Source organism: Haliotis asinina, chromosome 3 (genome assembly GCF_037392515.1).
Source record: "Haliotis asinina isolate JCU_RB_2024 chromosome 3, JCU_Hal_asi_v2, whole genome shotgun sequence".
NCBI lineage: Eukaryota > Metazoa > Mollusca > Gastropoda > Lepetellida > Haliotidae > Haliotis > Haliotis asinina.
In genome coordinates this window covers 24,425,638-24,442,807 of record NC_090282.1, presented here as the reverse complement: position 1 = coordinate 24,442,807, position 17,170 = coordinate 24,425,638, and the positions used below count along the sequence as shown (strand labels likewise).

Below are 17,170 nucleotides of genomic sequence, written 5' to 3'. Positions count from 1 at the left end.
ATGGAAAGAAATTTGCCAATAAGACTGGATAGACAATGACACTGGTGATGCTAATATTTATACACTGGAAACCACTTAAATGGGCATAATTACGTCACGGCTCATTTGTCAGTGTTGCAATCACTTCCCCAATCATTCGCCCGCTCCTACACACATACATTGCATTGGACATAATCCCCGAAGGCATAGCAACACGGAACAACTATGAAAAATAATGAAGGAGTTGCAATTAGAGCTGAAATTAGATAATCTGCTGGTAATAAATCAATTCCGGGTGTGAACTGAATGCAGATGTATATAAACGTCTAGTTTTGAAGTGCTGACTATCACTGTTCTTGCCTCTCTACACCAGTATTTGTCGTCTAATCAAGACACTCTGTAAGTATCAGATGCTTTGCGTTTTATGTAGCTTTTAGTCTGTCCCTTTAAAAGCAATATTTCACGTTACTGTTTGATGAGAAGTAGTGAGGATATAAAGCTGTTCGGTGATTTTGAACTTTTACTGACCACTATTTGTAATACTGATTGAGTCCTCCAAATTTGATTGTTGTTTTGCGATCCATAAACTCTGGGTCAAATCGAGCAGCGAAAGTCCTGTTTCAACCAACACAACGAGAAATGTAAAATACCGACGGTGAGTAGGATGAAGTGCCGATTTCGTTGAAGGAAATGTGTAAGAAGTGTGAGCAGACTTTGATAATGAGTGAAACTGTAAACTTCCCTTTCAGCCTTCCACAATGATGAAAATTATCGCCCTTGTTGCCTGTTTGGCTGTGACTGCCTTTGCTGAGCCTTTGAGCTATGGCATGACTGGACTGTATGGAAAGGCTGCCCTTTACAGTGGCTACGGATTGGGAGGTGTGTACGGAGGTTATGGAGTGCCAGGTCTGTACCCAGGCTATGGAATTGGAGGTGTGTACGGAGGCCAGGGAATTGGCGGTGTGTACGGAGGCTACGGCCTTGGTGGTGTATTTGGAGGCTACGGACTGCCAGGAGTGTACGGAGGAATTGGAGCTTTGGGAAAAGGTAAATGCCAATATGATTGTACTGAGAATAGTGAGTGAGTGAGTTTGGTTTTACGCCGCTTTTAGCACTATTCCAGCGTTATCACGGCGGAGGACACTAGAAAATGCGTACTGAGAATAATCATAACCCCTCAATGTACAGTTTAGCTAGTACTTGGACATATTTTAAGAGAGTCATTTTACACTTTAATTCGTCATATGTGAAACATCTAATCAGTGTGGATGAGGCAATATGTAAATGATAAGAACTCGTAAGAAATGACATTGTGAAATTGACAATAAGCATCTTCTTCTTATATCTCTTCTTCGTGTTTCAGGTGTTGGATATGGCTACTACTAAGACTGCTGTTCTACTGTCACAATTCATCTATATCATCAATATGCGCATTATTTATTGTATATGCTTTGAAATATGTCACATTAAAACACAGTCATCAAAACAAAGTCTTGTTTCTCTTATTCGCTGCACAGATGGACTTTTGTTGCACAAGAAGAACCTTTCCCTTTGAGGGAATCACATGGGCACAATGATATACCAAGAATTAAATGAAAACCATACATGTTTATCACCAAGATGGTAAGGGAGACGAGCGTGGGGGAGCATTTTCTTTGAAGCTACCTTAGTAGATTACAGAAGTCACTTCAAATCGAGTGGTAGTTTTAGAACGTCTGTAATGACACCTCTCCAGGTTGATCTTTTTCAATTTATCACGTTGATTAATTTGGTTTGATAAATACATTTCAGTCATACTAGAGTTGTCCTGAATGTACAACGTGTAAAGTGTTTTAAAATATACTTTATAATCTTTGAAAATCAATACAGTTCATATCATAATCACTGCAGTGGGCTACACAAAGCATAAACAACCAATTAAGACTTTATACACAATACATTTCCTTACATGAATTGTCTCTTATCACTGTACATTAAGAATACTGTTGGAATCGTGTAATGGACTATGCCATAGTAAAGAATGCCATGATTATGAAAATGGTTGTATCGCTTTTATTTACTTTGGCTGCCTCGATCTTCACGCTGGACTGGCATATGGGAAGCAGGTATTTGTTGTCAAATTCAAAACGGTTTAAGTAATTGCATCAACCAAAGGAAGACAAGATGACTCCAAATATTTCCATACTCATGCTTTGACGCCCTGTGTTCAAGCAGCCCGATGGACATCTGTGTCCTTACTCGTGTCCATGTTACGTTTATACCATCATAACACACACTATAACACATGAAGTCCATGAAATATGCTATTGATGACATTCTGCCAACGTGAATCTGTATGCCATCTGTACAAAAATGACAATGTCCAGTCAAAACATCTGTCATGTGTCCTCATACCACCGTACTAACCCCTACCTACCTACCCACCTGTAGCTTTACCATTCTACACTTACCCTTTTCCCGTGTCCTTAAACAAAACACTGAATCACTAGCCATACCTTCAGTTGCATAATTCTTTTTGCAGTATTTATGATATATGAAGACTATTTAAGAGCTACTGTCTCGTTTCCTTGTAACCAATGAAATACTTCTTCCTCCTGGACGAAATCCACATTTTACTGTGACACACGAGTGCACCATCTTGTGAAGTGCATACTTCATCTGCAGATTACGCGGCATATGAATCAATTAAAATCTCTTCCTGACAAGTGAGAATTTCTACACTGTATTTCACCGTATTATACATTAGTGCATCATGGATGCTTCAATCGAATATTGAGAAACATGTACACAATGAGTACTGATATTCGGTAAATTATGGAATGTATGTTGAGAGCGATGCCTGAATGACGTGACAACTTCTTGTCAATCCGCAACTACAAGGGTGTACATATGTCCTGCGGAGAGAGATAGAGGTAGAAAAAAGAGACAGATAGAAAGATAGATAGACAGACACAGAGAGAGAACAGTGAGAGTTAGAGAGAGAGACAGACACACACACACACACAGAGAGAGAGAGAGAGAGAGAGAGAGAGAGAGAACAGCGTGAGACATCATATTTAATATATTGGTTGTACCACAAATAAGAACTATGAGTCTGTTATTTGTATGTCAACTGATGCTAGAGAGTAGTTGTAGTGGAAGTCAACTAATTATTATCCACACAACAGAAGTAGGATGAGTATCAATGATAAGGATTGACAGCTCAGCAACACGGAACCAACCCAAACCGAATTCTTGAAAATATATGGGCAAAATGATGAGCTCTTCCGAAAGACATGCATTTGATACAAACATATGAGAAAGAAAAGAATGGCGGGACCATATATGTAGAAGGTAATTAAGTCTCTATGTAGGCAGATATGGGAATGCCTTTGTTTTACAAAATGATTAGTTTATCGAGTAACCATTTGAGAAATGAATTACACACTGTCGTTCAGGATACAAATTATAATTCTAGTACCCATTAACCAGTTTGTGTGTGGTAAAAACGTTCCTTTCAGATTAGGGATGGAAAGAAATTTGCCAATAAGACTGGATAGACAATGACACTGGTGATGCTAATATTTATACACTGGAAACCACTTAAATGGGCATAATTACGTCACGGCTCATTTGTCAGTGTTGCAATCACTTCCCCAATCATTCGCCCGCTCCTACACACATACATTGCATTGGACATAATCCCCGAAGGCATAGCAACACGGAACAACTATGAAAAATAATGAAGGAGTTGCAATTAGAGCTGAAATTAGATAATCTGCTGGTAATAAATCAATTCCGGGTGTGAACTGAATGCAGATGTATATAAACGTCTAGTTTTGAAGTGCTGACTATCACTGTTCTTGCCTCTCTACACCAGTATTTGTCGTCTAATCAAGACACTCTGTAAGTATCAGATGCTTTGCGTTTTATGTAGCTTTTAGTCTGTCCCTTTAAAAGCAATATTTCACGTTACTGTTTGATGAGAAGTAGTGAGGATATAAAGCTGTTCGGTGATTTTGAACTTTTACTGACCACTATTTGTAATACTGATTGAGTCCTCCAAATTTGATTGTTGTTTTGCGATCCATAAACTCTGGGTCAAATCGAGCAGCGAAAGTCCTGTTTCAACCAACACAACGAGAAATGTAAAATACCGACGGTGAGTAGGATGAAGTGCCGATTTCGTTGAAGGAAATGTGTAAGAAGTGTGAGCAGACTTTGATAATGAGTGAAACTGTAAACTTCCCTTTCAGCCTTCCACAATGATGAAAATTATCGCCCTTGTTGCCTGTTTGGCTGTGACTGCCTTTGCTGAGCCTTTGAGCTATGGCATGACTGGACTGTATGGAAAGGCTGCCCTTTACAGTGGCTACGGATTGGGAGGTGTGTACGGAGGTTATGGAGTGCCAGGTCTGTACCCAGGCTATGGAATTGGAGGTGTGTACGGAGGCCAGGGAATTGGCGGTGTGTACGGAGGCTACGGCCTTGGTGGTGTATTTGGAGGCTACGGACTGCCAGGAGTGTACGGAGGAATTGGAGCTTTGGGAAAAGGTAAATGCCAATATGATTGTACTGAGAATAGTGAGTGAGTGAGTTTGGTTTTACGCCGCTTTTAGCACTATTCCAGCGTTATCACGGCGGAGGACACTAGAAAATGCGTACTGAGAATAATCATAACCCCTCAATGTACAGTTTAGCTAGTACTTGGATATATTTTAAGAGAGTCATTTTACACTTTAATTCGTCATATGTGAAACATCTAATCAGTGTGGATGAGGCAATATGTAAATGATAACAACTCGTAAGAAATGACATTGTGAAATTGACAATAAGCATCTTCTTCTTATATCTCTTCTTCGTGTTTCAGGTGTTGGATATGGCTACTACTAAGACTGCTGTTCTACTGTCACAATTCATCTATATCATCAATATGCGCATTATTTATTGTATATGCTTTGAAATATGTCACATTAAAACACAGTCATCAAAACAAAGTCTTGTTTCTCTTATTCGCTGCACAGATGGACTTTTGTTGCACAAGAAGAACCTTTCCCTTTGAGGGAATCACATGGGCACAATGATATACCAAGAATTAAATGAAAACCATACATGTTTATCACCAAGATGGTAAGGGAGACGAGCGTGGGGGAGCATTTTCTTTGAAGCTACCTTAGTAGATTACAGAAGTCACTTCAAATCGAGTGGTAGTTTTAGAACGTCTGTAATGACACCTCTCCAGGTTGATCTTTTTCAATTTATCACGTTGATTAATTTGGTTTGATAAATACATTTCAGTCATACTAGAGTTGTCCTGAATGTACAACGTGTAAAGTGTTTTAAAATATACTTTATAATCTTTGAAAATCAATACAGTTCATATCATAATCACTGCAGTGGGCTACACAAAGCATAAACAACCAATTAAGACTTTATACACAATACATTTCCTTACATGAATTGTCTCTTATCACTGTACATTAAGAATACTGTTGGAATCGTGTAATGGACTATGCCATAGTAAAGAATGCCATGATTATGAAAATGGTTGTATCGCTTTTATTTACTTTGGCTGCCTCGATCTTCACGCTGGACTGGCATATGGGAAGCAGGTATTTGTTGTCAAATTCAAAACGGTTTAAGTAATTGCATCAACCAAAGGAAGACAAGATGACTCCAAATATTTCCATACTCATGCTTTGACGCCCTGTGTTCAAGCAGCCCGATGGACATCTGTGTCCTTACTCGTGTCCATGTTACGTTTATACCATCATAACACACACTATAACACATGAAGTCCATGAAATATGCTATTGATGACATTCTGCCAACGTGAATCTGTATGCCATCTGTACAAAAATGACAATGTCCAGTCAAAACATCTGTCATGTGTCCTCATACCACCGTACTAACCCCTACCTACCTACCCACCTGTAGCTTTACCATTCTACACTTACCCTTTTCCCGTGTCCTTAAACAAAACACTGAATCACTAGCCATACCTTCAGTTGCATAATTCTTTTTGCAGTATTTATGATATATGAAGACTATTTAAGAGCTACTGTCTCGTTTCCTTGTAACCAATGAAATACTTCTTCCTCCTGGACGAAATCCACATTTTACTGTGACACACGAGTGCACCATCTTGTGAAGTGCATACTTCATCTGCAGATTACGCGGCATATGAATCAATTAAAATCTCTTCCTGACAAGTGAGAATTTCTACACTGTATTTCACCGTATTATACATTAGTGCATCATGGATGCTTCAATCGAATATTGAGAAACATGTACACAATGAGTACTGATATTCGGTAAATTATGGAATGTATGTTGAGAGCGATGCCTGAATGACGTGACAACTTCTTGTCAATCCGCAACTACAAGGGTGTACATATGTCCTGCGGAGAGAGATAGAGGTAGAAAAAAGAGACAGATAGAAAGATAGATAGACAGACACAGAGAGAGAACAGTGAGAGTTAGAGAGAGAGACAGACACACACACACACACAGAGAGACAGAGAGAGAGATAGAGAACAGCGTGAGACATCATATTTAATATATTGGTTGTACCACAAATAAGAACTATGAGTCTGTTATTTGTATGTCAACTGATGCTAGAGAGTAGTTGTAGTGGAAGTCAACTAATTATTATCCACACAACAGAAGTAGGATGAGTATCAATGATAAGGATTGACAGCTCAGCAACACGGAACCAACCCAAACCGAATTCTTGAAAATATATGGGCAAAATGATGAGCTCTTCCGAAAGCCATGCATTTGATACAAACATATGAGAAAGAAAAGAATGGCGGGACCATATATGTAGAAGGTAATTAAGTCTCTATGTAGGCAGATATGGGAATGCCTTTGTTTTACAAAATGATTAGTTTATCGAGTAACCATTTGAGAAATGAATTACACACTGTCGTTCAGGATACAAATTATAATTCTAGTACCCATTAACCAGTTTGTGTGTGGTAAAAACGTTCCTTTCAGATTAGGGATGGAAAGAAATTTGCCAATAAGACTGGATAGACAATGACACTGGTGATGCTAATATTTATACACTGGAAACCACTTAAATGGGCATAATTACGTCACGGCTCATTTGTCAGTGTTGCAATCACTTCCCCAATCATTCGCCCGCTCCTACACACAAACATTGCATTGGACATAATCCCCGAAGGCATAGCAACACGGAACAACTATGAAAAATAATGAAGGAGTTGCAATTAGAGCTGAAATTAGATAATCTGCTGGTAATAAATCAATTCCGGGTGTGAACTGAATGCAGATGTATATAAACGTCTAGTTTTGAAGTGCTGACTATCACTGTTCTTGCCTCTCTACACCAGTATTTGTCGTCTAATCAAGACACTCTGTAAGTATCAGATGCTTTGCGTTTTATGTAGCTTTTAGTCTGTCCCTTTAAAAGCAATATTTCACGTTACTGTTTGATGAGAAGTAGTGAGGATATAAAGCTGTTCGGTGATTTTGAACTTTTACTGACCACTATTTGTAATACTGATTGAGTCCTCCAAATTTGATTGTTGTTTTGCGATCCATAAACTCTGGGTCAAATCGAGCAGCGAAAGTCCTGTTTCAACCAACACAACGAGAAATGTAAAATACCGACGGTGAGTAGGATGAAGTGCCGATTTCGTTGAAGGAAATGTGTAAGAAGTGTGAGCAGACTTTGATAATGAGTGAAACTGTAAACTTCCCTTTCAGCCTTCCACAATGATGAAAATTATCGCCCTCGTTGCCTGTTTGGCTGTGACTGCCTTTGCTGAGCCTTTGAGCTATGGCATGACTGGACTGTATGGAAAGGCTGCCCTTTACAGTGGCTACGGATTGGGAGGTGTGCACGGAGGTTATGGAGTGCCAGGTCTGTACCCAGGCTATGGAATTGGAGGTGTGTACGGAGGCCACGGAATTGGCGGTGTGTATGGAGGCTATGGCCTTGGTGGTGTATTTGGAGGCTACGGACTGCCAGGAGTGTACGGAGGAATTGGAGCTTTGGGAAAAGGTAAATGCCAATATGATTGTACTGAGAATAGTGAGTGAGTGAGTTTGGTTTTACGCCGCTTTTAGCACTATTCCAGCGTTATCACGGCGGAGGACACTAGAAAATGCGTACTGAGAATAATCATAACCCCTCAATGTACAGTTTAGCTAGTACTTGGACATATTTTAAGAGAGTCATTTTACACTTTAATTCGTCATATGTGAAACATCTAATCAGTGTGGATGAGGCAATATGTAAATGATAAGAACTCGTAAGAAATGACATTGTGAAATTGACAATAAGCATCTTCTTCTTATATCTCTTCTTCGTGTTTCAGGTGTTGGATATGGCTACTACTAAGACTGCTGTTCTACTGTCACAATTCATCTATATCATCAATATGCGCATTATTTATTGTATATGCTTTGAAATATGTCACATTAAAACACAGTCATCAAAACAAAGTCTTGTTTCTCTTATTCGCTGCACAGATGGACTTTTGTTGCACAAGAAGAACCTTTCCCTTTGAGGGAATCACATGGGCACAATGATATACCAAGAATTAAATGAAAACCATACATGTTTATCACCAAGATGGTAAGGGAGACGAGCGTGGGGGAGCATTTTCTTTGAAGCTACCTTAGTAGATTACAGAAGTCACTTCAAATCGAGTGGTAGTTTTAGAACGTCTGTAATGACACCTCTCCAGGTTGATCTTTTTCAATTTATCACGTTGATTAATTTGGTTTGATAAATACATTTCAGTCATACGAGAGTTGTCCTGAATGTACAACGTGTAAAGTGTTTTAAAATATACTTTATAATCTTTGAAAATCAATACAGTTCATATCATAATCACTGCAGTGGGCTACACAAAGCATAAACAACCAATTAAGACTTTATACACAATACATTTCCTTACATGAATTGTCTCTTATCACTGTACATTAAGAATACTGTTGGAATCGTGTAATGGACTATGCCATAGTAAAGAATGCCATGATTATGAAAATGGTTGTATCGCTTTTATTTACTTTGGCTGCCTCGATCTTCACGCTGGACTGGCATATGGGAAGCAGGTATTTGTTGTCAAATTCAAAACGGTTTAAGTAATTGCATCAACCAAAGGAAGACAAGATGACTCCAAATATTTCCATACTCATGCTTTGACGCCCTGTGTTCAAGCAGCCCGATGGACATCTGTGTCCTTACCCGTGTCCATGTTACGTTTATACCATCATAACACACACTATAACACATGAAGTCCATGAAATATACTATTGATGACATTCTGCCAACGTGAATCTGTATGCCATCTGTACAAAAATGACAATGTCCAGTCAAAACATCTGTCATGTGTCCTCATACCACCGTACTAACCCCTACCTACCTACCCACCTGTAGCTTTACCATTCTACACTTACCCTTTTCCCGTGTCCTTAAACAAAACACTGAATCACTAGCCATACCTTCAGTTGCATAATTCTTTTTGCAGTATTTATGATATATGAAGACTATTTAAGAGCTACTGTCTCGTTTCCTTGTAACCAATGAAATACTTCTTCCTCCTGGACGAAATCCACATTTTACTGTGACACACGAGTGCACCATCTTGTGAAGTGCATATTTCATCTGCAGATTACGCGGCATATGAATCAATTAAAATCTCTTCCTGACAAGTGAGAATTTCTACACTGTATTTCACCGTATTATACATTAGTGCATCATGGATGCTTCAATCGAATATTGAGAAACATGTACACAATGAGTACTGATATTCGGTAAATTATGGAATGTATGTTGAGAGCGATGCCTGAATGACGTGACAACTTCTTGTCAATCCGCAACTACAAGGGTGTACATATGTCCTGCGGAGAGAGATAGAGGTAGAAAAAAGAGACAGATAGAAAGATAGATAGACAGACACAGAGAGAGAACAGTGAGAGTTAGAGAGAGAGACAGACACACACACACACAGAGAGAGAGACAGAGAGAGAGATAGAGAACAGCGTGAGACATCATATTTAATATATTGGTTGTACCACAAATAAGAACTATGAGTCTGTTATTTGTATGTCAACTGATGCTAGAGAGTAGTTGTAGTGGAAGTCAACTAATTATTATCCACACAACAGAAGTAGGATGAGTATCAATGATAAGGATTGACAGCTCAGCAACACGGAACCAAGTTGAACCCAAACCGAATTCTTGAAAATATATGGGCAAAATGATGAGCTCTTCCGAAAGCCATGCATTTGATACAAACATATGAGAAAGAAAAGAATGGCGGGACCATATATGTAGAAGGTAATTAAGTCTCTATGTAGGCGGATATGGGAATGCCTTTGTTTTACAAAATGATTAGTTTATCGAGTAACCATTTGAGAAATGAATTACACACTGTCGTTCAGGATACAAATTATAATTCTAGTACCCATTAACCAGTTTGTGTGTGATAAAAACGTTCCTTTCAGATTAGGGATGGAAAGACATTTGCCAATAAGACTGGATAGACAATGACACTGGTGATGCTAATATTTATACACTGGAAACCACTTAAATGGGCATAATTACGTCACGGCTCATTTGTCAGTGTTGCAATCACTTCCCCAATCATTCGCCCGCTCCTACACACATACATTGCATTGGACATAATCCCCGAAGGCATAGCAACACGGAACAACTATGAAGAATAATGAAGGAGTTGCAACTAGAGCTGAAATTAGATAATCTGCTGGTAATAAATCAATTCCGGGTGTGAACTGAATGCAGATGTATATAAACGTCTAGTTTTGAAGTGCTGGCTATCACTGTTCTTGCCTCTCTACACCAGTATTTGTCGTCTAATCAAGACACTCTGTAAGTATCAGATGCTTTGCGTTTTATGTAGCTTTTAGTCTGTCCCTTTAAAAGCAATATTTCACGTTACTGTTTGATGAGAAGTAGTGAGGATATAAAGCTGTTCGGTGATTTTGAACTTTTACTGGCCACTATTTGCAATACTGATTGAGTCCTCCAAATTTGATTGTTGTTTTGCGATCCATAAACTCTGGGTCAAATCGAGCAGCGAAAGTCCTGTTTCAACCAACACAACGAGAAATGTAAAATACCGACGGTGAGTAGGATGAAGTGCCGATTTCGTTGAAGGAAATGTGTAAGAAGTGTGAGCAGACTTTGATAATGAGTGAAACTGTAAACTTCCCTTTCAGCCTTCCACAATGATGAAAATTATCGCCCTCGTTGCCTGTTTGGCTGTGACTGCCTTTGCTGAGCCTTTGAGCTATGGCATGACTGGACTGTATGGAAAGGCTGCCCTTTACAGTGGCTACGGATTGGGAGGTGTGTACGGAGGTTATGGAGTGCCAGGTCTGTACCCAGGCTATGGAACTGGAGGTGTGTACGGAGGCCACGGAATTGGCGGTGTGTATGGAGGCTACGGCCTTGGTGGTGTATTTGGAGGCTACGGACTGCCAGGAGTGTACGGAGGAATTGGAGCTTTGGGAAAAGGTAAATGCCAATATGATTGTACTGAGAATAGTGAGTGAGTGAGTTTGGTTTTACGCCGCTTTTAGCACTATTCCAGCGTTATCACGGCGGAGGACACTAGAAAATGCGTACTGAGAATAATCATAACCCCTCAATGTACAGTTTAGCTAGTACTTGGATATATTTTAAGAGAGTCATTTTACACTTTAATTCGTCATATGTGAAACATCTAATCAGTGTGGATGAGGCAATATGTAAATGATAAGAACTCGTAAGAAATGACATTGTGAAATTGACAATAAGCATCTTCTTCTTATATCTCTTCTTCGTGTTTCAGGTGTTGGATATGGCTACTACTAAGACTGCTGTTCTACTGTCACAATTCATCTATATCATCAATATGCGCATTATTTATTGTATATGCTTTGAAATATGTCACATTAAAACACAGTCATCAAAACAAAGTCTTGTTTCTCTTATTCGCTGCACAGATGGACTTTTGTTGCACAAGAAGAACCTTTCCCTTTGAGGGAATCACATGGGCACAATGATATACCAAGAATTAAATGAAAACCATACATGTTTATCACCAAGATGGTAAGGGAGACGAGCGTGGGGGAGCATTTTCTTTGAAGCTACCTTAGTAGATTACAGAAGTCACTTCAAATCGAGTGGTAGTTTTAGAACGTCTGTAATGACACCTCTCCAGGTTGATCTTTTTCAATTTATCACGTTGATTAATTTGGTTTGATAAATACATTTCAGTCATACGAGAGTTGTCCTGAATGTACAACGTGTAAAGTGTTTTAAAATATACTTTATAATCTTTGAAAATCAATACAGTTCATATCATAATCACTGCAGTGGGCTACACAAAGCATAAACAACCAATTAAGACTTTATACACAATACATTTCCTTACATGAATTGTCTCTTATCACTGTACATTAAAAATACTGTTGGAATCGTGTAATGGACTATGCCATAGTAAAGAATGCAATGATTATGAAAATGGTTGTATCGCTTTTATTTACTTTGGCTGCCTCGATCTTCACGCTGGACTGGCATATGGGAAGCAGGTATTTGTTGTCAAATTCAAAACGGTTTAAGTAATTGCATCAACCAAAGGAAGACAAGATGACTCCAAATATTTCCATACTCATGCTTTGACGCCCTGTGTTCAAGCAGCCCGATGGACATCTGTGTCCTTACCCGTGTCCATGTTACGTTTATACCATCATAACACACACTATAACACATGAAGTCCATGAAATATGCTATTGATGACATTCTGCCAACGTGAATCTGTATGCCATCTGTACAAAAATGACAATGTCCAGTCAAAACATCTGTCATGTGTCCTCATACCACCGTACTAACCCCTACCTACCTACCCACCTGTAGCTTTACCATTCTACACTTACCCTTTTCCCGTGTCCTTAAACAAAACACTGAATCACTAGCCATACCTTCAGTTGCATAATTCTTTTTGCAGTATTTATGATATATGAAGACTATTTAAGAGCTACTGTCTCGTTTCCTTGTAACCAATGAAATACTTCTTCCTCCTGGACGAAATCCACATTTTACTGTGACACACGAGTGCACCATCTGTGAAGTGCATACTTCATCTGCAGATTACGCGGCATATGAATCAGTTAAAATCTCTTCCTGACAAGTGAGAATTTCTACACTGTATTTCACCGTATTATACATTAGTGCATCATGGATGCTTCAATCGAATATTGAGAAACATGTACACAATGAGTACTGATATTCGGTAAATTATGGAATGTATGTTGAGAGCGATGCCTGAATGACGTGACAACTTCTTGTCAATCCGCAACTACAAGGGTGTACATATGTCCTGCGGAGAGAGATAGAGGTAGAAAAAAGAGACAGACAGATAGAAAGATAGATAGACAGACACAGAGAGAGAACAGTGAGAGTTAGAGAGAGAGAGAGAGAGAGACACACACACACACAGAGAGAGAGAGAGAACAGCGTGAGACATCACATTTAATATATTGGTTGTACCACAAATAAGTAAACTGATGCTAGAGGGTAGTTGTAGTGGAAGTCAACTAATTATTATCCACACAACAGAAGTAGGATGCGTATCAATGATAAGGATTGACAGCTCAGCAACACGGAACCAAGTTGAACCCAAACCGAATTCTTGAAAATATATGGGCAGAATGATGAGCTCTTCCGAAAGCCATGCATTTGATACAAACATATGAGAAAGAAAAGAATGGCGGGACCATATATGTAGAAGGTAAGTCTCTAAGTAGGCAGATATGGGAATGCCTTTGTTTTACAAAATGATTAGTTTATCGAGTAACCATTTGAGAAATGAATTACACACTGTCGTTCAGGATACAAATTATAATTCTAGTACCCATTAACCAGTTTGTGTGTGATAAAAACGTTCCTTTCAGATTAGGGATGGAAAGACATTTGCCAATAAGACTGGATAGACAATGACACTGGTGATGCTAATATTTATACACTGGAAACCACTTAAATGGGCATAATTACGTCACGGCTCATTTGTCAGTGTTGCAATCACTTCCCCAATCATTCGCCCGCTCCTACACACATACATTGCATTGGACATAATCCCCGAAGGCATAGCAACACGGAACAACTATGAAGAATAATGAAGGAGTTGCAACTAGAGCTGAAATTAGATAATCTGCTTGTAATAAATCAATTCCGGGTGTGAACTGAATGCAGATGTATATAAACGTCTTGTTTTGAAGTGCTGGCTATCACTGTTCTTGCCTCTCTACACCAGTATTTGTCGTCTAATCAAGACACTCTGTAAGTATCAGATGCTTTGAGTTTTATGTAGCTTTTAGTCTGTCCCTTTAAAAGCAATATTTCACGTTACTGTTTGATGAGAAGTAGTGAGGATATAAAGCTGTTCGGTCATTTCGAACTTTTACTGGCCACTATTTGCAATACTGATTGAGTCCTCCAAATCTGATTGTTGTTTTCCGATCCATGAACTTTGGGTCAAATCGAGCAGCGAAAGTCCTGTTTCAACCAACACAACGAGAAATGTAAAATACCGACGGTGAGTAGGATGAAGTGCCGATTTCGTTGAAGGAAATGTGTAAGAAGTGTGAGTAGACTTTGATAATGAGTGAAACTATAAACTTCCCTTTCAGCCTTCCACAATGATGAAAATTATCGCCCTCGTTGCCTGTTTGGCTGTGACTGCCTTTGCTGAGCCTTTGAGCTATGGCATGACTGGACTGTATGGAAAGGCTGCCCTTTACAGTGGCTACGGATTGGGAGGTGTGTACGGAGGTTATGGAGTGCCAGGTCTGTACCCAGGCTATGGAATTGGAGGTGTGTACGGAGGCCAGGGAATTGGCGGTGTGTACGGAGGCTACGGCCTTGGTGGTGTATTTGGAGGCTACGGACTGCCAGGAGTGTACGGAGGAATTGGAGCTTTGGGAAAAGGTAAATGCCAATATGATTGTACTGAGAATAGTGAGTGAGTGAGTTTGGTTTTACGCCGCTTTTAGCACTGTTCCAGCGTTATCACGGCGGGGCACACTAGAAAATGCGTACTGAGAATAATCATAACCCCTCAATGTACAGTTTAGCTAGTACTTGGACATATTTTAAGAGAGTCATTTTACACTTTAATTCGTCATATGTGAAACATCTAATCAGTGTGGATGAGGCAATATGTAAATGATAACAACTCGTAAGAAATGACATTGTGAAATTGACAATAAGCATCTTCTTCTTATATCTCTTCTTTGTGTTTCAGGTGTTGGATATGGCTACTACTAAGACTGCTGTTCTACTGTCACAATTCATCTATATCATCAATATGCGCATTATTTATTGTACATGCTTTGAAATACGTCACATTAAAACACAGTCATCAAAACAAAGTCTTGTTTCTCTTATTCACTGCACAGATGGACTTTTGTTGCACAAGAAGAGCCTTTCCCTTTGAGGGAATCACATGGGCATAATGATATACCAAGAATTAAATGAAAACCATACATGTTTATCACCAAGATGGTGAGGGAGACGAGCATGGGGGAGCATTTTCTTTGAAGCTACCTTAGTAGATTACAGAAGTCACTTCAAATCTAGTGGTAGTTTTAGAACGTCTGTAATGACACCTCTCCAGGTTGATCTTTTTCGATTTATCACGTTGATTAATTTGGTTTGATAAATACATTTCAGTCATACGAGAGTTGTCCTGAATGTACAACGTGTAAAGTGTTTTAAAATATACTTTATAATCTTTGAAAATCAATACAGTTCATATCATAATCACTGCAGTGGGCTACACAAAGCATAAACAACCAATTAAGACTTTATATACAATAAATTTCCTTACATGAATTGTCTCTTATCACTGTACATTAAGAATACTGTTGGAATCGTGTAATGGACTATGCCATAGTAAAGAATGCCATGATTATGAAAATGGTTGTATCGCTTTTATTTACTTTGGCTGCCTCGATCTTCACGCTGGACTGGCATATGGGAAGCAGGTATTTGTTGTCAAATTCAAAACGGTTTAAGTAATTGCATCAACCAAAGGAAGACAAGATGACTCCAAATATTTCCATACTCATGCTTTGACGCCCTGTGTTCAAGCAGCCCGATGGACATCTGTGTCCTTACCCGTGTCCATGTTACGTTTATACCATCATAACACACACTATAACACATGAAGTCCATGAAATATGCTATTGATGACATTCTGCCAACGTGAATCTGTATGCCATCTGTACAAAAATGACAATGTCCAGTCAAAACATCTGTCATGTGTCCTCATACCACCGTACTAACCCCTACCTACCTACCCACCTGTAGCTTTACCATTCTACACTTACCCTTTTCCCGTGTCCTTAAACAAAACACTGAATCACTAGCCATACCTTCAGTTGCATAATTCTTTTTGCAGTATTTATGATATATGAAGACTATTTAAGAGCTACTGTCTCGTTTCCTTGTAACCAATGAAATACTTCTTCCTCCTGGACGAAATCCACATTTTACTGTGACACACGAGTGCACCATCTGTGAAGTGCATATTTCATCTGCAGATTACGCGGCATATGAATCAATTAAAATCTCTTCCTGACAAGTGAGAATTTCTACACTGTATTTCACCGTATTATACATTAGTGCATCATGGATGCTTCAATCGAATATTGAGAAACATGTACACAATGAGTACTGATATTCGGTAAATTATGGAATGTATGTTGAGAGCGATGCCTGAATGACGTGACAACTTCTTGTCAATCCGCAACTACAAGGGTGTACATATGTCCTGCGGAGAGAGATAGAGGTAGAAAAAAGAGACAGACAGATAGAAAGATAGATAGACAGACACAGAGAGAGAACAGTGAGAGTTAGAGAGAGAGAGAGAGAGAGACACACACACACACAGAGAGAGAGAGAGAACAGCGTGAGACATCACATTTAATATATTGGTTGTACCACAAATAAGTAAACTGATGCTAGAGGGTAGTTGTAGTGGAAGTCAACTAATTATTATCCACACAACAGAAGTAGGATGCGTATCAATGATAAGGATTGACAGCTCAGCAACACGGAACCAAGTTGAACCCAAACCGAATTCTTGAAAATATATGGGCAGAATGATGAGCTCTTCCGAAAGCCATGCATTTGATACAAACATATGAGAAAGAAAAGAATGGCGGG

At 39.1% G+C, this 17,170-nt stretch overlaps 5 protein-coding genes across 5 annotated transcripts; all 5 read left to right on the top strand.

Annotated features, from left to right (window-relative positions):
- The first annotated feature begins 737 nt into the window (after nt 1–737).
- On the top strand, nt 738–1,365 carry LOC137278788 (shematrin-like protein 1). The gene is made up of 2 exons (XM_067811298.1): nt 738–1,026; nt 1,343–1,365. The coding sequence occupies exons 1-2, from the start codon at nt 738–740 to the stop codon at nt 1,363–1,365; spliced, it is 312 nt and encodes a 103-aa protein (XP_067667399.1).
- A 2,858-nt stretch (nt 1,366–4,223) lies between these two features.
- Nucleotides 4,224–4,851, top strand: LOC137278786 (shematrin-like protein 1). Its single transcript, XM_067811297.1, has 2 exons — nt 4,224–4,512; nt 4,829–4,851. Exons 1-2 carry the CDS (start codon nt 4,224–4,226, stop codon nt 4,849–4,851), a joined length of 312 nt encoding a protein of 103 aa, XP_067667398.1.
- Nucleotides 4,852–7,701: 2,850 nt separating this feature from the next.
- Nucleotides 7,702–8,329, top strand: LOC137278785 (shematrin-like protein 1). Its single transcript, XM_067811296.1, has 2 exons — nt 7,702–7,990; nt 8,307–8,329. Exons 1-2 carry the CDS (start codon nt 7,702–7,704, stop codon nt 8,327–8,329), a joined length of 312 nt encoding a protein of 103 aa, XP_067667397.1.
- Nucleotides 8,330–11,187: 2,858 nt separating this feature from the next.
- LOC137278784 (shematrin-like protein 1) lies at nt 11,188–11,815 on the top strand. Its single transcript, XM_067811295.1, has 2 exons — nt 11,188–11,476; nt 11,793–11,815. Exons 1-2 carry the CDS (start codon nt 11,188–11,190, stop codon nt 11,813–11,815), a joined length of 312 nt encoding a protein of 103 aa, XP_067667396.1.
- Nucleotides 11,816–14,640: 2,825 nt separating this feature from the next.
- LOC137278783 (shematrin-like protein 1) lies at nt 14,641–15,268 on the top strand. Its single transcript, XM_067811294.1, has 2 exons — nt 14,641–14,929; nt 15,246–15,268. Exons 1-2 carry the CDS (start codon nt 14,641–14,643, stop codon nt 15,266–15,268), a joined length of 312 nt encoding a protein of 103 aa, XP_067667395.1.
- Nucleotides 15,269–17,170: the final 1,902 nt, after the last annotated feature.